Source organism: Rhineura floridana, chromosome 4 (genome assembly GCF_030035675.1).
Source record: "Rhineura floridana isolate rRhiFlo1 chromosome 4, rRhiFlo1.hap2, whole genome shotgun sequence".
Taxonomy (NCBI): domain Eukaryota; kingdom Metazoa; phylum Chordata; class Lepidosauria; order Squamata; family Rhineuridae; genus Rhineura; species Rhineura floridana.
In genome coordinates, this window is record NC_084483.1 from 31009662 (window position 1) to 31034958 (window position 25297).

Below are 25297 nucleotides of genomic sequence, written 5' to 3' on the forward strand. Positions count from 1 at the left end.
TGTCCCTGGATCGCATAACTGCTATCACAGACATCTCAAGATCTCTGATGCACAAAACATCTGCAGACGTCTTGCTTCTAGCCAGGGTTCTAGGAATGTTGGTGTCCACCATCCATATTGTTCCATGGGCTCGAGTTCATACTCGACAACTACAGTGGGCCTTGTTGCCGTTCCAACACGACATTGCCAGCTCAAACCATCGAGCAATTCCCTTGAACCCCACACTGCGCCTTTCATTCCGCTGGTGGACAAAGGTCCAACATCTTTCAAGGGGCACTCCGTTCAGAGAACCCTGCAGGACTGTTATCACCACGGATGCCAGTCTCCTTGGCTGGGGAGCACACTGCAACTCCCAGTTCGTGCAAGGGGTTTGGACCATAGTAGAGCAGACTCAGAGCATCAGTTGGCTGGAGCTAAAGGCTGTCCACTTAGTTCTGCTTCATTTTCAATCTCTGTTCCCCTTGGACCATGTTCTTATTCGAACGGACAACACGTGTGCAAAATCACATTTGAACAGACAGGGGGGCACCAGGTCCCGTGCTCTGCAGAGTCTAGCTTACCTCATTTTCGACTGGGCAGAACAACATCTACAATCCCTGAAAGCAGAACATCTCAGAGGGATTTGGAATGTGACAGCAGACTGGCTCAGCAGACAACAGGTCTTTCCGGGAGAATGGAAACTTCATCCGAACATTTTCCATCTTCTCCAGCGGCGGTTCGGCCTCTTCTCAGTTGACCTGTTTGCTTCCAGTCGCAATTGCCAGCTCACCAGGTACTTCACACGATACCTGGACACGACAGCGGAAGCAGTGGATGCTCTGTCAATACCGTGGCCGGATGGCCTATTGTACGCCTTCCCTCCAATATCACTGTTAGCCAGAACCTTGAGGAAGGCGCAGTGCGAGAGGGCACGGCTGGTTCTGATAGCACCATTTTGGCCCCGTCGACCGTGGTTCTCGGATCTCCTTGCATTGTCGGTGACGGATCCTTGGCCACTTACCAGTCAGGCCAGACCTCCTATCCCAGGGTCCAGTATGCCATCAGGACCCCAAGTGGCTCAACCTAACAGCGTGGCTTTTGAACGGGGACATTTGAGGTCGGCTGGACTGTCTGACGCTGTTATTGACATTATATTGGCCTCGAGAAGACCGTCTACCACCCGTATCTATCAACATACTTGGGTGGCATTTTCCAAGTGGTGTCAGTCCCTACACATCAATCCTTCACAGGCTACAATACAACAGGTGCTGCATTTCCTTCATAGGGGCCTCATGATGGGACTCAGACCCAACACTTTACATCGCCATGCGTCCACTCTGTCGTCCATTCTTTCAGTGTCTTCCACTGGTGCCCCTATTGCCTCCCATCCGTTCATCAAACGCTTCCTCAGAGGCACTGCTCTACGCTCACCGGCTGTAGTCCACTGTTTTCCCTCATGGAGTTTGTCAAAGGTGCTGCAGGCTTTACAACTCCCTCCGTTTGAGCCTCTCAGGACTGTGCCTTTACGTCTGTTGTCATTCAAGGTCCTGTTCCTGATTGCAATTACATCTGCGAGAAGAGTCTCGGAACTGGGCGCATTGTCTTCTGCTCGCCATCTCTGTGTCTTTCACAAGGATTCTGTTGTGCTGAAAACTGATCCTTCCGCCCAAAGGTCAATTCAGTTTTCCATTGCAACCAGGACATTGTTCTTCCTTCATTTTGTCCGAATCCTACCCATCATCTAGAGAAGGCTTGGCATTCGTTGGATGTTCGGAGGGCTCTCAAGACCTACCTCTCCAGGACCCAGGATATACGACAGACTGAGTCTTTGTTTGTATCCTTTAATCCACGTTCTATGGGGCATAAAGTTACTAATTCTACCTTATCCCGCTGGTTGCGAGCATGTATTACTTTAGCTTATGAGTCCCTTAAGTTTCCAGTTCCACCTAGTATAACAGCTCATTCCACTAGGTCAGCAGCCACTTCGGCTGCTTTTGCTACCAACACTCCTGTTGCCGATATTTGCAGAGCTGCCGTTTGGTATACCCCACACTTGTTTATAAGGCATTATAAAATAGACCGTTATGCCTCTGCCGATGCCTCTTTTGGCAGACGAGTGTTGCAACAGGTTCTTAATGAGGATTAGGTTGTGGGTGGTCCCTCCCTGTTATGGGCTGCTTTGGTACATCCCGCTTGATGGCATACCTCCTATGGAAAATGGACCATTGGTCTCACCTGAAGGATGATTTTCATAGGAGGTATGCCATCACGACCCTCCCAGTTGGAGGAAATTTGGATGCCTAGTTGGGGGATACCTAGATATGTTGTTGGGAATGTTATATATGCTTGTTATGCTATTTTATTTCATTTATTAGTGAAGTCAAGACTGCTATTACTGTTATCTCGCTATTTTAGAGTCATGTTATTATGCATATTGTTATTGTGTTATGTTCTTGCTGGTAGGCCCGTTGGCCTTTTTTCCTGCATATTTAGATATCTCTCTTTGGACTCGCTGCGAATGAACTGGAGAGTGGGAGGGGCCTGATGCCCCTAGTCTTGACTTCAGAAACATTCTTGCCCGGACAATAGGTGGAGCTAATACCCGCTTGATGGCATACCTCCTATGAAAATCACCCTTCAGGTGAGACCAATGGTCCATTTAACACAGCCTATGCTACATGTTTGTTTATACACAGATAAACAGGTAGATGAGGCTATGCTTCCTTCTAGATCAGAAATTAGGTTCCTTTTTATTCAAATTCAGTACTAAAAAAACCCACACAACTATGAAACACACCCTCTCTCCTTAAGATAGAACTGACTAAATACTCTTCAGTAGAGAAGTGGTTCACCACCTTTTGTACATTGCACGTAATGAGTAATTTATAATAATAATAATAATATAATATATTATTAATTCCTCCTTAGATTCTTTATAATGCAGTCAACTATCAGATCCAGCCTTCAGAAAAAGGGAAAAGCATAAGTACCTCCAGACCCACAGGTGGAATCAAAACAGAGTCCTCTGTAGAGGTAACTTGTTGCTTCTCATTGCGTTTGGCTTTTTTCTTCTGGTCACTGGTGCAGAGATGGAAACAAGATGAGCTAGAAGCTCCTGCTTTCTTTTCTCTGCTCCTCTTTCATCACACCTCTGTCTCTTCCCCATTTTTCAGTTGTTGTTGTTTTCCTTTCACAAGGGCTTAGAACAATCAGAGTATCATGAGGGAGGGCACGTAGAGGGACAGACAACTAAACTTTTGGGGCGGGCAAGAGTCAGAGAGCTCACTCTTGAATGCTTTGGCTGTTAAATTGGAAATTCCACGACACTTGGTGTGATTTACTTTTATATATGTTGAAGGGAATGTAGGTTGGGCAGTTAATGTGCATAATGACCAGTCATTGTGCACATTCCTTGGACCTCATGGAGAATTGCATATAATCCATCCATGAAGAGGGAAATGTGCATAATTCCCTCTTCATGGATGGATTATGAGGCCTGGGGAATGTGCACAATGACTGGTCATTATGCACATTAACTGCTCAACCTACATTCCCCTTCACACATATATACCTCACAGTAACTGTTTGATTGATCCAAGACAGTGATTGAAGTTTGGTTCATAACTAGGGCAGAAGCCCAGAGTCATTCAGTGATTGGACCTACTTTCTTAGGCTTGAGCCAACCTGAAATCCTTGTATATGCCTCTGCCCACTCCCCCAAATATGACCTATTTTGAGGAGAGGAAAGGAGCTGCATCATATGGATCTGTGCCATCTAACCTGACTTATTATATTTGAATAGGCTTTTACCCAAATATTTGCAGAAGTTAAATGAGACTGAGATGGCCAAATCACCCATTTCTTTAAACTTGGATTACAAAGCTACAAGAAATAAATCTTCTATTGACTATGCATAGCTGGCAAAATGAGGAGGGGTGGGGGAGGTATGCTGTGTTTGCCATGTGGTTTTTATCCTGTATTTAAGGCTTCATTTTGAAGAGCTTTTTCAAAGACATGCACAGAGAATCCCTCTTTAATTGCCTCTTTCCTTGCTTTTACCTTCGGCTGCAGTTACACATTGAAATTGCTTCTGCATTGTCTTTAGTGGTACTCAGATAAAACAAAAAATAACCCTCATTATAAGCAGCTAAGGCCTTGATTATTCAAAAGTATTTTAGAATATTGCAGTCAACATTCTGAGATTATTTAAGACATGGTGTTTAGCCATAAAATAGCGTGTGTTGTTCATTAATGGTAAAAGTAGTAATTATAGTAAATCATGACATGTAAAGGGGGCAACTTTACGCTTAATCTGCATAATACTCTTGTATCTTTTTGTGAAAACAAGGATTTTATTCATATCTCATGGTAATATGAAAGTGTAATTACTGTGCACGGTCTCATTAACATAGGACGGCACTTACAAGTGGCAGAGTATTGCCACTGCCCTTAAATGCTGTTTTATTTCTTTTTTGTTTTTGCAAATGCTTGTATTGCAAAGACTTTACCTGTAAAAATTACGATTTGTTTTCTTTATGAATTCTTCTGTAATGAATAAAATAGAGCAAGAAATGGGATTATTCACACAGGTTGATAAATAACGTGTGGGGCTGGCAATAGAGAAAGAATATGATTACTTTTAGCAATAGTGTAGATGTAATGTGATACCATGGTTAATGCCAAACAGGAAAAGAGGAAATTTGTGCAGAGAGGAGGAAGTAGGGAAAAGTTTATAGCCATGGTTAAAAATAAGGACATTTTGTTATTGTTTATACCAGCCTTTCCCAACCAGTGTGCCTCCAGATGTTGTTGGACCACAACTCCCATCAGCCTCAGCCAGCATTGCCAATGGTCAGGAAAGATGGGAGATGTGGTCCAACAACATCTGGAGGCACGGTGGTTGGGAAAGGCTGGTTTATACAATGTATCCTGTTTTCTCCATTAGGGAGGGACTGAAACTGGCTTACAAAAATTAAATGGGATAAAACCAGAGATAGCTAACGTGGTGTCCTCCTGATGTTGTTGGTCTACATTTCCCATCAGTCCCAGTGAGTATAGTTGAGGGCAATGGGAGTGTAGCCCAACAGCATCTAGAGCTCACTGCTTTGGGTATCCCTGAATAAAACCATCAGATCACAAAACTAAAGACAATAGTTTCACTAAACTTGCATAAAGTCTACTGCTACTTTATCCCAGCCAATGCTTTGTATTGCCAATTCCAAATATTAAATCCGAGAAAATCATAAACTGAATTTTAAGGGTTGCATGTCTAAACTGACAGTGGACATGAGGTTGTCTTCAACTAAGTCCTACTCAGAGTAGACCCATTGAAATTTAAGAACCTAAGTTCATCATGTCCATTAATTTCAATGACTCTACTCTGAGTAGGACTAGCACTGAGTAGGACTCTTGGTCTCCAAGCAGTGACTGTGCTCCATTTGCTGTCAAGCCACAGAGCAGGTTTATGAGGCATGTGGCCCAAAATTCCAATATAATAGCAGGAGACTTTGAATGCAGTTAAATTCAGTACTGTAGTTAACCGTGGATATAAATTGCTGCCCTGGGCTCCTACTGGGAGGAAGGGCAGGATAGAAATATAATTGATTGATTGATTGATTAATAAATAAATCTGTAACTCGTCAGCAAAATTAAGCTCCTAAAAGCCCAATCCTATGCATGTCTACTGAGTTCAGTAGGACTTACTCCCAAGAAACTATGCATAGGACTGCAGCCTTAATCATATTGACATCCAACTACATTTTCTAAAATATTTGTACTGATGATCAGTCCAACATCAACAGGCAGCATGCCACAGGGGTGCATCAGGAGAGTCGTTGTGTTTCACACTAATATAAGGTCGGATCCAGAGTAAGTTAGTTCCACTGGAATCAATGGGACAAATTAGTAATGATTAACAATTGATTTCAGTGGGAACTGAGAACACCACACGTAGTCTTGATCCCAACCATAGGATTATATGCAATATAAATGAAATTATTTGATTCCTCTAGAATTTGAATACTCTTCATTGTCAGTCTGAAAAGTGTCAGTTTGGTAAAAACAGAAGCACCATAGAGACTTAACTGATATGGCATGACCATTCAGAAGGAGCAGCCTGCTGAATATCATATCAATGGCAAACATGGTTTACAACCCAACTCTCTTCCTAAGGGGCCACTGCTTATTCCACCCCTCCCCCTATATACAGAGAGAGAGATGGTAAAAATGATCATAGTTTTTTTTTAAAGAGCTATGCCAGAAGTTCTTTGAGCCAGATTTAAAGAACATTATTATTTTTAACTAAATTTCTATCTCACCCTGTCTCCCAGAAGGAGCCCAGACAAAACTCTTAAAACTTTTTTTAAGTTTAAAAACATCTTAAAAAGCAATTCCAACACAGATGCAGACTGGGATGAGGTTTCTACCTAAAAGGCTTGTTGTAAGAGGAGGGTCTTCAGTAGGCACCAAAAAGACAACAGAGTTGGTGCCTGTCTAATATTTTAGGGGAGTGAATTCCAAAGTGTGGAGTGGACCTCCTGATGAGATGGTGTCTGCAGGAGGCCCTCACCTGTGGAGTGCAGTAATTGACTGGGCACATAAGGAGTAAGACAGTCTTTCAGGTATCCTGGTCCCAAACTGTAAATGGTTTTATACACTAAAACCAGCATTTTGAACTTGGCCTGATAGCTAGCCATAGAAAGCCCAATGATGAGTTAAAGATTTTTTACTCAACATTTTGTCCCTCCTGCCCGCCCCTTGCACTACTGGTCAAGCAGTCTAAAGCCAGCAAAGCAAATAAACCTTAGACTTCATTTTCAGCAACCATTTTTTTCTTTTTTAAAAAGTGTATAAAATTAGCTCCAAGAGGTAGCTTCTTTTAAATGCAGCTCAGTGCAACTTTTGCCATTTATTTTCTAAGCAGGGTGGAATTTTTGCCGTATTTTGCTCAGCATGTGGTCCCTTCAGTGGGGAAGCAAGAAGTAAAATGTACAGTTGATTATTCGGTGGTTGGCAGGAGGCCTCCTCTTTATATCTTTTTACTACTATTAATAATGGAAAACTTCACACTTTGACATTCTGTTGCATGTAAAAATGTTTCTCCTCCACCCACCCTTTTTTTTAAAATTTACCATAGTACATTTTTAGTTAATGTCCTTTTAACATATAATTTCAGATCTCCAATTCAGCATCATCAGCATCACCATAATCATCAATTATTTCTTATTTATTCAGCACTTTATCCATGACTTTTCCATCCAAATTAGTGGAATAAGAGAGGAAGAGAAAACTAGTTGAAATGTGATAACACTCTCATGCATTTGAGACAGCTTCTCAAGAGCTATTTAATACATGCTTAGTTGTTACCAATAGGTATTATTTTGATGCATTCCAGAGACTCACCCTCCTCCTTTACACGTGATCTTCCATTTGACATAACGTTACATTTGAATTGGATTATATTTCACCTCAGTCTGGGTCATGTGTGAGGAATGTGGATGCATCAGAATTGATTTGATTTAAATCGCTTCTCTGAAGGACTCAGTTTTAATTATTTAAATCACAGTTTAAATAACTAGTGAAGATTCTAATTATTATTTTAGTAGAAGTACATTATTGTTTAATACATATTCGGAGATGTAGGTTTCATCAAAAAGTGGTGTCATGGAATTTACGACTGAGATCTTTTTGAGGAGACTTAATAATGAAGCCAAAGCCTGTTTTAAGGTTGTTTATTTAGCTAAGCGCTTAGCCAGAATAGAGTACAGGACTCAACTCTCTTCCTCAAAATGGTGGTTAGTTACAGACAGTTATATACCTTTACCTCCGTCACAATCATGGCAACAGTTACATTGCTTTATTCTATGTTACAATGCTACAATGATGCTCTGCCCCCTGTTCCATCTGTCCTCCCTTCATTCCTGCAATATCAGTGTCCTTGGCACATTTTCACTACAACAGCACTATTCTCTATTGTCTATGTGACCCCCTGTCTAGGGAAAATGGCAGTCAGACTTGTTCAGTATTGATCGAAATCCACCTCAGTGGGATGATAATTTGGTCATTTTAGTTCTAAAGCAGAATGATTTTATGAAGTCATTCATTCAGTAGATGAATCTGCTTCAACTGTTCAGTTAATCATATTTTTGTCATGATATGCCAGAATCACCACCACCAAACAGGCTTTTAAATTGTACTAATAAGGTTGTTTATTCTTCTAGTTGGTTTGTTGAGATGCCCACTCAAAAGCTATGGCTAAGGCAGTCCTTAAGAAAAACAACATGACCAAAAGAATATTTACTAATCTGAAGATCCTGGATGTTCAGAGACATCCCCTTCATTATCTTCAAAGTAATGATGCTTCATTTGGGCAACCAGGCTTGGATTTCTTTGTTGCACTGTTTACCTTTTGCACACATGCCTGTTTTACCCACAGCAGGTACAGAAACAAAATATTCCCAAATGGGGTCTCTTTTACGGTCTGCTGCTGTCATGCTATGTATTTCTCTTCTACAGTGGAGGATACATGCAGCAGAAGTTTCCTCAGTCAGGACTGCATGAATATGTTCTGTTCACATTTGGTTTCACTTTCTATTCCCCTCCCCTATTCCTTGCATTTATATCCAGACTCCTCCTCCAGATCTACTCCATCTCCCCAAATTTCCTATTCATTGACCATCTCTATCTTTGCACTTAGAGAGAGGCAAGGCCAAGAGAGGGCGAGAGAGAGCATGTATTTCATGTACACCACCTGCAGAATAGGACCAATCAGGTTATCTCCCATCTCTATTAACTGCTATTAACATATTCACAGAGTATAATTAGAAGTTGTATAATTTTCATTCATGATTATATCTTTGACCTAGGCTCATTTCTTTTTACTAATTATTTCAATAAAATTTTGAAATCTGATTTAAATTTAAAAAATCTAAATTTAAGTTTAAAAAATCCAGTTTTATATTTTTAATTTTTTCCCCGTTGATTTTTATCAACCCTGGGGTGCTGTCCTACCTGAACTTGAAGAACTCAGACTCAGACATGGCTGTAGGGTTTTTTTTATTGAAGTAAGAGAAAGTTTCGGTTCAGTGCACTTCATGAATCTACCTACGACTTACTCAGAACGTAGCATCCCTCTCTAACTAACTATGCACAACTTGGCAGCATGAAGACGTTGACTCGGCAACTAACCCTCCCCTCTCCCCCAGCTTAAGTAGGGCTGGGCAGGCTCCCAGCTTGTGTATACCCCAAGTCACTGTTGGAGGTGTGCGTGTAAGTGCAGACTACTCCTGAGCTAGGTTTGTTGAATCTTCAGCCGCACTCACCTCCTGGACCGGGGCAAAGGTGGGCCCTCGGTCTCTGTCTGTTCCTCTCCTTCTGGAGGGAGGGCTGTCTAGCAGCAGCGTGGGTGCTGGGAGAGGTGCCTTGTCAGGCAGAGGAGTGACCAGCAGGTCTGGTGGTCTCTTCCAGGGAGTGTCTGGGCATGACGGAGATGACCCGGCAACGTTCAGAGCAGGGGCCGCTTCGTCATCCCTCCCCTCGCTGGGTCCTTCCCCGACTTGGACGTCCCAGTCCCCCTTGCCCCCCTCCTGCTTGCTGGTCCACCCCCTGCTAGCAAGGCTCACAACAGGTGCATGGGTTCTGCCTTCCGGATCCCCAGATAACAGCAGAAGTTCATAATCTTCAAATACAATGTATTTGGATTTTATGTGTTTAGGCCAATCTTGCACTGAACTTTCCAGATAAAATCTGGTATTCATGCACTCTGGCTCTGTGTTTTAAATTTTTTTACACAAGGAGAACATATTTCAATATTAAGCCCTGTGTGAATGTCTGAGGATGTGGGGCACAATGCTGGTGTCCAGTGTACTCATGATCATCCAGATTGGGGGGGGGAGGTGTTGCTCAATCTGGCCCTTTCGCTGTTCTTTATTTCCTGTAGGTGGACTGATACAGCTGCTATAGTTTTGGGTTACTCTTGAGATGTTCCTCTGCCAAAAATATCACACACTTTGGTAAGGGGAATTTAAAAGGGTTCTCAAACAAGTGACATACTTTATGGGCATTTATGAATTATATTCTGTTTTATTAGCCTCCTTCCTCAGAATCAGTTATTCTTAGGTAGCCAGAAGCACATTGAGCATACTAGCTATACTCTCATTGGAGAAAATGTCATTGTTCCAGAATGACATTCAGCTTTTCATAAAGGACACTACAAAACATTTTTTCGAGTGATTGGAAAGTCTAGTCTTTTGTGTAGACAAGTATGCTGTTTTCTACAAACCTTTGAGTAGAACTTAAGTCTGTTTGATTTACTGCTGTGCCTATTCAGAGTTCTAGCGGAATCTATAGCGATAATAAACTTAAGGAGTTGAGAATGAAAGATTTCTGCTTTGAGCAATTCGTTGCTTTATGTTCTCACTCTTCAACGCAATAATTGGGAATGAAGCAAACCTTCAATAATTTCATCTGTCGTTAGAACTCCTTAGTCTGTTTCTAATCAATAGTTTGCTATCTTAAAGTTCTAGTGCTAATACATATTCCGAACAATTTTCATAACAGTGTGAAATATAAAATAAGTATAAATATAAATATATAAATATACAAGTGTCTCATCCAGATCAATTATCTGGATCCATTTCAGTCGGGTTAGAGGCTTGGTTTTGGCACGGAAACAGCCTTGGTGGCCCTGTATGATGACCTCTGTCAGGAGAGAGACAGGGGGAGTGTGACTCTGTTAATTCTCCTTGATCTCTCAGCGGCTTTCGATACCATTGACCATGGTATCCTTCTGGATGGACTGGCTGAGTTGGGAGTGGGAGGGACTGCATGGCGGTGGTTCCACTCCTACTTGGCAGGTCGCCTGCAGAAGGTGGTGCTTGGGGAACATTGCTCAGCACTCTGGATTCTCCAGTATGGGGTTCCGCAGGGGTCAGTTCTGTCCCCCATGCTGTTCAACATCTACATGAAACCGTTGGGTGCAGTCATCCGGAGATTTGGAGTGCATTGCCATCAGTATGCTGATGACACGCAGCTCTATTTCTCCTTTTCATTTTCTTCAGGTGAGGCTGTCAATGTGCTGAACCTGTGCCTTGCTGCGATAATGAACTGGATGAGGGCTAATAAACTGAGGCTCAATCCAGACAAGACTGAGATGGTGTTAGAGGGTGGTTCTTCTGACTGGATGGTGAATGTCCAACCTGTCCTGGATGGGGTTGCACTCCCCCAGAAGGAGCAGGTTCGTAGCTTGGGGGTTCTCCTAGAACCGTCTCTGTCACTTGAGGCTCAGGTAGCCTCGGTGGCACGGAGTGCCTTCTACCAGCTTCGGTTGGTGGCCCAGCTATGCCCGTATCTGGACAGGGATAACCTGGCTTCAGTTGTCCATGCTCTGGTAACCTCCAAGTTATATTACTCCAATGTGCTCTACATGGGACTGCCTTTGAAGAAGGTTCGGAAAATGCAGCTTGTGCAAAATGCAGCAGCCAGATTGGTAACAGGGACCAGATGGTTCGAACATATAAAACCGATTCTGTCCCACTTGCATTGGCTGCCTGTATGTTTCCGAGCTGGATTCAAGGTGCTGGTTTTAACCTATAAAGCCTTACACGGCTTAGGACCACAATACCTGAAGGAATGCCTCTTCCGACACAAACCCACCCGTACACTACGGTCAAGATCAAAGACCCTCCTCCAGGTGCCTACTCCAAGGGAAGGTGGGAGTCTGGCAACAAGGAAGAGGGCCTTCTCAGTGGTGGCCCCCAAATTATGGAATGATCACCTTGACGAGGTGCGCCTGGTGCCAACATTGTCATCACTTTGGCGCCAGGTCAAGACTTTCCTCTTCTCCCAGGCATTTTAGCATGTGTTTTTAAATTGCTTTTTTAAAATTTGTTTTTAAAATTTGTATATTTGTTTTTAATGTTTTAATTGTTGTAAACCACCCAGAGAGCTTCAGCTATGGGGCGGTATATAAATGCAATAAATAAATAATAAATAAATAAATATAAATTACTGTTAATCAGAATGTTATTTTGTTTTTATTCAAGAGAAGAACATGCAGTGTTAAAAATATTTGCAGTACTAACTTCACTGTCTGTGCATTAACTGTGCTTGTTGCCCTGTATCAAAAACTGCCACTTACAAGGAGTGTTAAAATTATACTAGCTGTTAACTTTTGAAAGCCTTTTTATGCATGTTTTGCACCTGTTACTTTTTTTTTTTTTAAGTAGCTTGTTTGGCAGCTTGTATTTAATGCTTATGGGTTGTGTATTGCATAAACTCACAGGTTGACACCAGCATTTCCTTTGGTCAGTCTCCTGACCTACTGCAGTGGACCACAGCTAAAACCATGAAGGTTCTGTCTAACACAACTCTAACTACAAAAGCTATGCTGCATGCTGTCAGTGATCGACAGTGGTGGAAGAAGTCCCTGACTTACCTTCGGCCATTGCATGTAAGAAGTAACCATACATTTTTCTTTCAGCTGTTTGGCCTTGATAATTTAGGTAAACATTTACTTCATTCTCCACAAGGGCTTTCTGTTGCCATCCTTACGTGACACAGGGCTGTTTTCAACTAACGTTGTGCTGGCAGAAGCTAGTGCAAGGGTTTCTCCCCTTTCCCCCCTGCCTCCTCATATCTGCTCCGGAGAGTTGGGAGAACCCCCAGAACAGCACAAGGAGGGAGGAGAGAGGAGAATGTTCCGCTGGGCAAGCAGAAATGCTTCCACTGACAGAGCAATCTCTCTAGAGCCAAGTTGAATACAACCCACATTGATTAACTTAAGGGGCCTGGGTAGGTGAATGGGAAATTCATAAAGATATGATTTATGTGGGCCTTCAGACATGCATTTTATTTTGAGTATTGTAAAGATTGTCCTTTACCATCACTCCTGGAATGCAGTGGTGGGGGGGAGGGTTGACACATACATTCATCTGTCATGATTCCTTCTCTTTTGATCACTTGGAGGTTTTTGAAATATTAAGTGATATAAAGATGCTTTTAGAGAAATAAAATAAATAAATAATAGCTGTTGAAATGAGAGGATTTCTCCAGATAAGATCTTGCCATTTTTAATGTTGGGCTTCCCTGTGTTTTTTCTTCTCTCAAAGGGTCAAGAGTTTGGAGATGCATTAAAAGGCACCACTGGAGCAAATGCAGCAATAGAAAAGCAAGGCTGCCATCCATTTTATGAATCTCTGATAGATGATCCATATCTTGCAGATGTAAGTTTAAGACCCTTTAAATAGTTTTAAAAGTTCCTACCCAAAGCACTTGATAGGTGAGTTCACACCCCCTCAATGCATTAAAATAAGGTCTGGAGGGGGTTGCTGGGCAAGCGCTGCTGCTGCAGCACTCGTTTGATACCTAGTGTTCAACCTAGATTGGGCCAGTGTCCCACCTCACAGGGAGGAGCCCTATTCTCATACCTTGGTACAAAGGTAGAATGCCTTCTGACATAATTTGAATGCATAGATGTTGAGGGAACAAGATGATAGCATGATACAAGGCTAACTCACAACCCCTTTTATACCTTCTTTCAGCATGTGGAGAGGGTCAGATGACCCCCCTCCCAAGCAATACAACAGTTGAGGCTAGATGTTTGTTTATTAAACATATGTCCCTGTTCTCCTCCCAAAGGAGTCAAGGTGGCAAACTACCACCAATAAGACTGAATACTGTGTTTTTAAAAAATACTGGTTAATCTTTTAATCAAATCTGATTAGTATCAAGATGAGAAATTGGTTGGTATTAAGGTAGCTAATTATAATTAGAGGAAAGAACAGGAAAATCATACATACAGCAAATTCTGTTCTGTTATGAACAGTCACGTTGCTTAAAATCTCTGTTCTATAGAATGAAGTCACTTATACCACGTATCAGCACAATCCTTTGGAAAGTTTTGCAGAAGTATTGCTGAAAACTGGAAAACTTGCAGAGACTAAAAGTGAAGGGCACAATCTGTTTCCTGCCACAGAAGGTAAAGTGTTGTGCCTATTTTGTTTTTCCTACGGATGTATGATATGCATTTATCACAGGGTAGTATGCTCTATCTGACATCCAGATGACTGATTTTCAAAATTTTTATCTTTGAAATATCCTTTCTGCATGGGCTTGTCTGCTGAGAAAGCTTTGCCTAGATGCCAAGGAAATTCTGGATACACGTGGAATGCTGGGCAATCTCATTGAGCTTTACTGTCATGCGGTTTGAATTGTAAATGTGCCCAGAACCCCTCCAAACGTTATAGGAGAAAACTGGTACAATCAGTAAGCAATGTTCAAGAAAGCTGCCCTACCATTACTGATCTTTTAATTTGAGGAACCCCTGTAAGTTTTTGCAGGACCCCAGCATTCTTCAGAATACAGTTTAAAGCCAGCCATTTTCTTCTAGGTTATGGCTTGCATTGTCAGTGCTGATTGAACATCCTCCTACACGCTCTTGTCTCAACATCTGATGTAGCTTGCATTGTAATGTCTGGCTTCTCACAATGTCCAGTTAATGGGCATTTGTGGTCTTTGAATAATAAAAAAATGGAGATCAGAAATCAGGACTTTTAGAGAAAATGTTCTGCAGTGCTCTGCAAGCTGGGAGAATGCCAAATGTCTGATGTTTCTGCTGAATGTTAGAAGAGACACATTCATTAATTCTACTGACTTATAAGAAAACTGTGGCTATGGGATCAGTCAGGTTTATGATGTAGGCTGCTCATCCAACCATCCTCATTCAATATTCAGGTAATATGGGCACATAATTCTGATATTAATTTGGTAACTTGACTTATGCATTGGCAGCTCTCTCTCTCTCTGTGTGTGATGTATTCCAAATAATGTGACCATAGTTGGAACTTGATATACTCTGTGCCTATGTGATGTGATACACAGGCTCAGCCTGATGAGCAGCGATGTGTAATTTTGCTGTTGATCTCTCTCAGTGGAGAATGTTCTTCCGCTTTTGCAATCACAGTCTATACTGACTGTTCCTTTTTTCTTCTTACCAAAACTATAATTGACTTGACTCACTGCTCAGAGTCACATTTGTTTAATGCATAGACCTTTTCATTACAATCATATAAAAATTGTACTTGGTGATTCATTCATACTAACACTGTTTTACTTAATGCTTCATTGCGTTGTGTGTATGAGAGTGAAAGCCCCTTAGCTACCTCCTCCCCATTTGGAAATTAAACTGTTCAACCCTGAATCAAGGGAGAGGCTGGAGTCAATCTTGCAGCCTTTTGCATCAGCTCCTGGCTGGTCAGGGGGCATAAAAGCCTGGCAGCCCTCGGGCGCTGGTCTGCCACTGGTGGAGTTGCCATCAAAGAAGTGACACCAAAAGGAATCATCCCTTGGGGAGTCCCAGGGGAAAGGGTACTACTCCCTTCTATTTTTATTTTCTCATTTTATTTTATTTTTTAAACCAATCTAGAGAAGATTGGTAATGGGGAGTATGTAAGGCACATGTGTGGTTCCTGCACAGGGCGAGATCCTGTATAGTGAACTGTGTGATAGGAGAATGTATAAAAAGTGAAAGATGCCTTCAGAGTGAGACTGTGCAACTAGCAGAAGGCTGGCCCTGCCTGGATGTAGGATGGGGGGGAGTAGATGTTATTGGGTGGGTCTGGTTGTTCCTAATTCTCTCAGAGGCATACTGGGATAACTGGTTCTGGTACGTTTTGTGGGTGGGCTCTTGTTGTGTCTATATCATGTGTTTAGGAGGGTCTTGGAAAGGAGGGACATGGGTGATGCCACCCCAATTGCAGTGATCATGAATAGAGGAAGGTATAGCCATGGGGAGGCAATGAGCTACCATGGAAGACAAGGGCAAGGCTATCTATGCCTTGTTCCTTTCTCCCACTGCTTCCATGGACGGGTTCTGCTGTGCCCACTGGCCTGCGTGTGCTGTTTAATTTGAACTTGACTGAGGATGCCAGTTTGGTGTGTATTACTGAGACTTGGGTAGGTGAGCTCAGTGGAGTTGATCTGACCCAGCTTTGCCCACCTGGATACTCAGTGCAATGCCAGCACAGGTTACAAGGATGGGGGGAGGAATTGCTGTGGTCTACAGCACTTCTACTCTGTCACCAGGAAACCACTCTGTCTTGGACCTGGCTGTGAGAGCCTGCTCCTGGTGTCAGGTCAAGGAGACAGTGAACTAGGGTTGCTACTAGTGTACCATCCTCCTTGCTGCCCGGCAGCTTCTCTGACTGAGCTGGTGGAGGCCATCTTGGCTGTGGTATTGGAGGAGTTCAGAACGATAGTCCTGGGTGATTTCAGTGTTCATACTGAGGCTGCCTCTAGTGCAGCCTTTCCCAACCAGTGTGCCTCCAGATGTTGTTGGGCTGCAACTCCCATCAGCCTCAGCTAGCATTGCCAATGGTCAGGAAAGATGGGAATTGTGGTCCAACAACATCTGGAGGCACACTGGTTGGGGAAGGCTGCTCTGGTGTTACGGCTTGGGACTTCATGGCATCCATGACAATTATGGGGCTGTGTCAAGTTGTCATCAGTCCAACATATAGAGCAGAGTGCACCCTCAAATTGGTTTTTGCTCCTGAGGGGGGGAAAAGTGACCTAGAGATTGGGGTGGGTGGGTGGATGTATGTACTGCCTTCAAATTGATTCTGATGTATGGCGACCCTATGAATAGGGTTTTCATGAGACGGTCTGCCCCAAGAGACTAATGGAATCCACTGGATTCCAGAATGTCCTGGGGGAGTTTCCAGTAGATAGAGCAGTTGACCCTGTTGAAGCCCTTGTCATGCTGTGGAACAACGAGACGTGTCAGGCTGTTAACACGGTTGCCCTGACCACCCTCTCCAGCATTGTGAAGCCCAGGTTGCACCTTGGTACATCAGTGAACAAAGGGCGATGAAACAGGCTGGACAACAGCTAGAGCGCAAGTGGTGAAAGTCGTGCTCTGAGACTGATCGGCCACAATTAAAACATCATATCCATGCCTACTGTGTGGCAGTGAGGGTGGCAAAGAAGGCCCACTTCTCTGCCTCCAACACATCCTCAAGTAGACATCGGGTGGAACTTTTCTGTATTGTCAGGGATCTGTTGACATCAACTCTAGGAAATGGAGTTTCAGACCCTTCAGAGGCCCACTGTGAATTGTTTGCAAGGCACTTTGAGGGTGCAGTTGCTCGCCTCCGTAGCAATTTTGATGCCCCATTCACATCTACTGTCATCCCCAGTGAGGTGTCTAGTGCAACGTCTGCTGCAACTTCTTGGGATCAATTTCAGTTGATGCGGTCTGATGGACAAGGTGCTTGCTGTGATGCGGCCAGCAACGTGCTCTCTCAACCCTTGCCCTTCTTGGCTTATTAAAGCTTGCTGACGAGGTATGACCAAGTGCATCTGGGATGTGGTCAATGCGTCTTTGCGGGAGGGAGTGGCCCTAGCTGCCCTGAAAGAAGTTGTGAACTGACTGCTCCTGAAAAAGCCCACCCTGGACCCTTTGGTTTGTGACAACTAACACCCGCTTGCAAATACCCCCTTTTTAGGGATGGTGGTTGATATACCTAGTTGATCACTGCCCTGAGCAGGTGAGGGCCTCCTGCAGATACCATCTCATCAGGAGGTCCGTTTCACACAACATAGGAAACGGACCTTCAGTGTAGCGGCACCAACACTTTGGAATTCCCTCCCCTTAAATATTAGATAGGCACCATGTCTATTATCTTTTTGGTGTCTTCAGAAGACCTTCTTCTTTAAACAAAACATTTAAGTAGAGACCTTATCCCAGTCTGCATCTATGTTGGAACTACTTTTTTAGATGTTTTTAAAGGTTTTTTTAAACAAATGTTTTTTAAAGATGTTTTGTTTTAATATGTTTAGAATCCTTTTGTTTTTGAGATGCTTTAGAGTGTTTTAGGTTTGTTTACTACCCTGGGCTCTTTCTATGAGGAAGTGCAGGATATACATTTAATAAATAAATACTTACATTTTGTAAGTATCCTTTGAAGGTAGATTTCCCAGTTTTTATGTACATATCTTGCCTCAGTAAGAGGAGATACGCATAAGCCTTATGCTTGCATGTTCTTTCCTCATGCTGCCCCTTTTCTCCTCTATGCTCAGTGTGCTCTGACAGAGGACTTCCTGGATTAATTATCCGTAATATTTCCCACTACATTCAAACTATGATTACTAATGTTTCCCAGGTAGCATGCCAGGTGGACTATAGCAGTGCCTAGTATCCAAAGGCAGGAATGCTCAGGATTCAAGGATTCAAGTTGTTTCTTCCGGTCCTCACTAGAGATATAAAATTTCCAGAAATTTTGAAGCCGTGGAAAAAAACCATTTTCCCTATGAGTCCGGCCATCACAGCGGGTTTTAGCTCCACCTATCGTGCGAAGGCAAGAATGTCTTTGAAGTCAAGACTAGGGGCGTCAGGCCCCTCCCACTCTCCAGTTCATTCTTGCCTTTGTACGAACAAGATTGAGATCTATATAACGTAGCGTTTAGCTAAGTTCTTTTGGTGTTTTGTTTGTGTGTTTGTTTGACAGGGCGGAGGTATTGTCTCCTGTGTGTCTCCAAGTGTCCTCCTTCCCTCTGTCTTGTGTTTAACTGCTTTTAACTGTATCCGATTTTGGGGGACTTCTCTTGGGGAACCTTTTTCCCTTGCCCGGGCAGTTTGTTTCCCCTATTGGATTACTCCCCACCCCTAAGAGAGACCGCGGCTGCGGATCCTCCTCGTCCTTTCGTTTTTCTTTCTCTCTTGGGCTCTGTGCTTCCCCTGGGAACTTGCGGCTGCAATTCCCTTCTAGCGGCTTGTCTTGCTGGGCTCCCTTTTCCCCGCGCTCCGTGACGCTCTCAGAAGACCGCGGCTGCGGTTTTTCTGATCTCAGCGGGAGCTTGCGGCTGCGGCTCCCGCCGTTACCCCGTCACCCGTTTTAGCCTGCCCGGGTCCGTTCTCGCCCCACTGAAACCTGTGGCTGCAGCTCTTTCATTAACCTGCGAGACTGTCTGCGGCTCCCTCATTAGCGCTTTTACCTCAGCTCACCCCACCGCGAAGGGCTTTGCAGACGGTGACGGCGGCTCCCTCTGCGGTGGCTGCCGCATTTCCCCTACTGCCTCTTCCCTCCTGGGGGTTTTTTAGAGCCGCTAGCGCGGCTTTCGGCCCCGCGGCTCCTCCTGCGAGACTGTGCTGGGCAGCCCTTCCCCCAGTTTGCTTCCAGACGGCCGCCATTGCTCCTTCTCTCTCCGCGCTCTTTTTTCCGGGCGCCATTTTTTGAATTCAAATTTCCCGCCTTTTTTGTTACCCTTTATTAACCATCAGATACCTCCCCTGCAGGCTATTTATCCGTATGTGTGTTGTATACGTGCTGCAGACAGACTTACACAGGACTGACTTACACACAATTTTACTGTGGCTGTAATCATAGTGGCTGGATTATATTATCAAGGCTGGAGCTCCAATCCTAGTGGGCTGGATTGTATTATCAAGGCTGGAGCTTTAATCCTAGTGGCTGGATTGTATTATCAAGGCTGGAGCTTTAATCTTAGTGGCTGACTTGTACTAAATCTGATTTATATTGGTATATCCTGCCCCCTCTGGGGCCGTGTACCACACCTGAAACCCAGCCTAAAGCACTAATCTGAGTGTGCCAACTCTAAAAACAGCCTATATATATTAACGCTGACTCCTCAGTGCATTCTGCCCCCTCTGTGGCAGTGCACTTCGCCATCTGCCAGCATATTCTACCTCCTCCGTGGTCGTACGCTGTGCCAGTTCGGCTCTTTACATCCTGCCCCCTCCGTGGCCGTGTACTGCACCCAAGTTAATATAAGATGGCAGAACAGCCAGGCATGTCGCAATCAACCCATATGGGGCCAGATCAGCCAGGCATGCCACAAACAGCCAAGTCACAACATCCTAACACGACTAAGACCAGACATGCCAAAGCTCTGGCTAAGACAAAACATCTTTCCAGCCATAGCAAACCAAAGCGCCCACGTTGTTTCTGTGCCAACCACCACCACAGCACAGGCACACATAAGCGATATTCTCCATTCCCCTGCTGCTTCCTCTGACGAGGAAGAGTTTGTTGGTTTTCCCGCTCAGTGTTCGCCTAACGAACCTCCCTCTGTTTTACCACCCCAAACATCTGTTCCAATAGCTCCTCAGGCACATACATCTGCCACATCCGGTCTGCAGCTGTCTCCTGATTTCCTTTCCCAACTTCAAGCCATGCTGGCATTTTTCACCCAAATGCAGTCACTACCACAAGTTCCTGCCATACCTCAACTCAACATGGACCAACGTGCGTGTCATGAAGCTCATTCTTCCTGTTCACCAGATCCCTTTGATGTAGCCAGAGGCAGATGTACGGACGAAGCCTCGTATGCGGAGGAGTCAACTTTCACTGACCATGTTGAAGGAGACGACTGGAGCGAATATTCAGATCATGAGGAGGATACATCGTATTGTTTGTTTAATACCTCAGACTATCAGCCGCTAGCACGTAGGGTAGTTAATACCCTTGGTTTTCAGACTGCGCCTTCAACTTCGTCCGCCCCAGCTATAAAAGGGGCCAAGGTCCTCAAATCCCCTGCACCTACTGAACACTACATCCCGGTGCCGGACCCAATTGCCAAATTAGCCTCTGAAGAATGGGCTCATCGACTCCAAGCTCGACGCTTCAAGAACCTGGCTGACAGGCTTTACGCCCTAGCTCCAGACTTTGCCACCAAGTTAGATGTCCCTGGCATAGATGAACCAATCGCTCGCCTCGTTTCACGATCACTTTTGCCCAGGGAAGGGGAATCACACCTAAAGGACACTACTGAGCGACGAATAGACTTCGCCCTCCGCAAGAATCACGAGGCCACTGCCCTATCCATGCGTGCCTCTGCTTCAGCCTCCATTTTCTCCAGAGCATCTATGATGTGGCTGGATGACCTTCTAGAGGACGCTAACCCTGATCCTGTCGCCCTCAGAAGAGCGCTATTGAAATTGCGTAAGACAGCAGCTTTTGTGGCCGATGCCACTCTGGATGCCACTCAATTAGGGGCACGAGCCATGACGGCTCAAATAGTCGCTCGACGCACCCTCTGGCTTCGCAACTGGCAAGCTGATTCAGCGGCCAGATTGAACCTGTCCAGGGCTCCTTACTCCGGATCTCTACTCTTCGGCGAGGAAGCTCTAAAGGCAGTGCTGGTTGATCCAAAAGACGCCCACAAACCGGTTCTGGCCACAGTCAAGAACATCGACCACAGGCCTTTCAGGCGATTTCCTTCCTTCCGTTCTAACCAGCCCTTTCGAGGAACACGGCCAGGAGGACGAGGCCGCGACTTCAGATCCTATGACCCCAACGCATTCAGGGGCTCCTGGAACCGACGCTTCCAGGGCAGAGGTCAGTACCAAGGGCGCTGGGGCAACTCATCGTCCTCATATAAGGGAGGCCCTCACCCACGCAAGTAGTATTAATGCCCTCCCCATAGGTGGCAGATTACTTAATTTTGGAGATCGATGGCTGCGCCTTACTACGGTCTCCTGGATCAGGGACCTTTTCAGTTATGGCTATACCATAGAGTTCTGGGCAACCCCATCAGACAGATTCCATCCGACTCCTTGCCCAAGGGCACCAGCCAGGCACAACATCATGCAGACAGCTATACACCACCTCTTGGACATAGCGGCGATAGAGCCAGTTCCCACAACTGAGAGGTCGGAAGGGGTGTACTCCCTCCTGTTTGCTGTGCCAAAACGAGATTTATCATGGAGGGCGGTATTGGACCTCAAGTTTGTCAACCGTTTTGTAACATATCGCAGGTTCAAAATGGAATCACTCCATTCCATTACGGAGAGTCTGCATGAAGGAGACTTCCTGGCTTCTATCGACCTTAAGGAAGCGTATCTCCATGTGCCCATTTGTATAGCCCACAGGAAATTTCTTCGGTTTGCTTTTGGCCACCAGCACTTGCAATATAGAGCGATGCCATTCGGCCTCTCCTCTGCTCCAAGAGTGTTTACCAAGGTGCTACTCATCCTAGTGGCTTATCTCCGGACCCAACGGGTTCATATCTACCCATATTTGGATGATCTGCTAATACGGGCCAAGTCTGAGGAGCTGGCTCATCATCACTTAATGATCACCCTCAATGTTTTGCAGGCCTATGGCTGGCTTGTCAACTTCGACAAAAGCCATCTCCAACCAACCCAACGCCTACTACATCTAGGGGCAATGTTGGACACCCTGCAGGCAATGGTCTTCTTGGCTCCAGATCGCATCACTGCCATTACAAGCATCGCAAGGTCCCTGATGCAACAAACATCCGCAGACGTCATGCTTCTCGCCAGAGCGCTCAGGATATTCATCTCTACAATCCACATTGTGCCATGGGCTCGAGCCCACACTCGGCCCCTTCAATGGGTTCTGTTGCCTTTTCAAAAAGACATTGCCAGCTCCAACCATCGCAAAGTTCGTTTGAGCCCCGCACTGCGCCTCTCCTTCCGCTGGTGGACCAAGATTCAACACCTCTCCAAGGGCACGTCGTTCAGAGAACCCCGCAGAACCATTGTAACCATGGATGCCAGCCTCATTGGTTGGGGAGCCCACTGCAACTCCCAGTACGTTCAGGGGGTTTGGTCCACCGCAGAGCAAACTCAAAGCATCAACTGGCTGGAGCTAAAGGCTGTCCACTTAGCTCTACTTCATTTTCAGTCTCTGTTCCCTTTGGATCATGTGCTCATTCGAACAGACAACACGTGTGTAAAATCACATTTGAACAGACGGGGGCACCAGGTCTCGTCCTCTGCAGGACTTAGCCTCCCTCATCTTTGTCTGGGCAGAACAACATCTACAATCCCTGAAAGCAGAACATCTCAGAGGGATTTGGAATGTGACAGCAGACTGGCTCAGCAGACAACAGGTCTTTCCGGGAGAATGGAAACTTCATCCAGCCATTTTCCATCGTCTCCAGTGTCGGTTCGGCGCCCTCTCAGTCGACCTGTTTGCTTCCAGTCACAATTGCCAGCTTCCCAGGTACTTTACCCGATACCTGGACTCAACAGCAGAAGCAGTGGATGCTCTGACAACACCGTGGCCAGACGGTCTATTGTACGCCTTTCCTCCCATACCATTGTTAACCAGAACCTTGAGGAAGGCGCGAACTGAGAAGGCACAGCTGGTTCTGATAGCACCATTTTGGCCACGCCGACCGTGGTTCTCAGATCTTCTGGTAATGTCAATGATGGATCCTTGGACACTTCCAGTCAGGCCACACCTCCTATCCCAGGGTCCAGTTCTGCACCAGGACCCTACTTGGCTCAATCTAACAGCGTGGCGTTTGAACGGGGACATTTGACGTCAGCTAGACTGACGCTGTGATTGATATTATGTTGGCCTCGAGAAGACCATCTACCACTCGTATTTATCAACATACCTGGGTGGCTTTCTCCAAGTGGTGTCAGTCCCACCACCATGATCCATCCCAGACCACTGTGCATCAGGTGCTGCAATTTCTCCATAGCGGCTTTATGATGGGACTTCGACCCAACACTCTACGTCGACATGCGTCCACTCTGTCGTCCATCCTCTCAGTGTCCTCTCCTGGAGATCATATTTCCTCACATCCGTTCATCAAACGTTTTTTGAGGGGAGTCGCCCTACGCTCTCCGGCTGTTGTCCATCGGTTTCCCTCATGGAGTTTGCCAAAAGTTCTGCAGGCTTTGCAACGTCCTCCGTTTGAACCCATCAGGACTGTGCCCCTACGTATACTGTCCTTCAAGGTCTTGTTTCTGATCGCAATCACATCTGCCAGACGCGTTTCAGAGTTGGGCACATTGTCTTCTGCTCGACACCTCTGCATCTTCCATAAGGACTCTGTTGTACTGAAGACTGATCCTTCCTTCCGTCCCAAGGTCGATTCAGTTTTTCATTGCAACCAGGACATTGTTTTGCCTTCCTTTTGCCCGAATCCTACCCATCCTCTAGAAAAGGCTTGGCATTCATTAGATGTCCGGAGGGCTCTCAAGACCTACCTGTCTAGGACCCAAGAGATTCGACGAATGGAGTCTCTGTTTGTATCCTTTCATCCAAGGTCTATATGGGGTATAAAGTATCCAATCCTACCTTATCCCGTTAGTTAAGGGCATGTATTACTTTAGCATATGAGTCTCTGAAGCTGTCAGTTCCAGCTAGTATAACGGCTCATTCTACCAGGTCAGCTGCCACTTTGGCTGCTTTTGCCACTAATGCTCCTGTTGCCGATATTTGTAGGGCTGCAGTCTGGTCTACCCCACACTCGTTTATAAGGCATTATAAAATTGATCGCTATGCCTCTGCTGACGCTTCTTTTGGCAGACGAGTGTTGCAACAGGTTCTTAATGAGGATTAACACGTGGGTGGTCCCTCCTTGTATGGGCTGCTCTGGTACATCCTGCTGTGATGGCCGGACTCATAGGGAAAATGGACCATTGGTCTCACCTGAAGGGTGATTTTCCTATGAGTCCGGACATCACGACCCTCCCAGTTGGAGGATGACAATATATTTTCTAATGTATTATATATTACTGTTACGCTATTATTTAAATTTAAGAGTGAAGTCAAGACTTCTAGTTCTGTTATACCGCTATGTTGGAGTCATGTTACTATGCATGGTACTATTGTGTTATTTTCCTGCTGCCAGGCCTGTTGGCCTTGTTCTTGTATTTTTAGATATTTCTCCTTAGACTCGCTGCGAATGAACTGGAGAGTGGGAGGGGCCTGACGCCCCTAGTCTTGACTTCAGAGACATTCTTGCCTTCGCACAATAGGTGGAGCTAAAACCCGCTGTGATGTCCGTACTCATAGGAAAATCACCCTTCAGGTGAGACCAATGGTCCAGTTTGGACATTTTCAGAAAAATTGAAAAAATGCAATATTACTTTTTACAGATTGAAAGTCACTTTGTTACTTCAGGAACATAAAATATAATTATATACAAGTTGGTTTGGCATAAAATTACAACATTTGGTATATTAAAAGTACATTTTATTCAAACAATTGTTACAAATTGAATTTACTTTTTAAAATTTTTACTTTTTTGGTAACAAATGGATCTACAAGCTCCTGAACTGTAAGGAACACCTGAACTTTAAGGAACCTCTTTCGTTTTACCAGTTTATGAGGAGCAGGCAAAAAAAGAATTAAAAAAAGAAGAAACCATCAACATTAATAACAAAGAAAATTATTTAGGTCTCTGCTAGTCCTCCATAGTGTCAAGCAGACATAAAACATCCATTCCCATGAAAAGAACTGAGAAAAAGGGGGGGATCAAGATTCAATGAAACATTTTATTCATCATGCTAAAATAAAACATTCTATAATCAATTTTT

At 44.7% G+C, this 25297-nt stretch overlaps 1 protein-coding gene across 2 annotated transcripts in view; it reads left to right on the top strand.

Annotated features, from left to right (window-relative positions):
- NBAS (NBAS subunit of NRZ tethering complex) overlaps positions 1-25297 on the top strand; it is a 297038-nt gene that overhangs the window by 148609 nt on the left and 123132 nt on the right. The window contains exons 35-38 of one of the 2 annotated variants that reach the window (XM_061622739.1): positions 2908-3012; positions 12260-12427; positions 13086-13199; positions 13831-13954. In XM_061622739.1, coding sequence (XP_061478723.1) covers positions 2908-3012; positions 12260-12427; positions 13086-13199; positions 13831-13954 — 511 coding nt within the window. The remainder of the gene's footprint in view (positions 1-2907; positions 3013-12259; positions 12428-13085; positions 13200-13830; positions 13955-25297) is intronic. The other variant, XM_061622740.1, reaches the window with a different exon arrangement.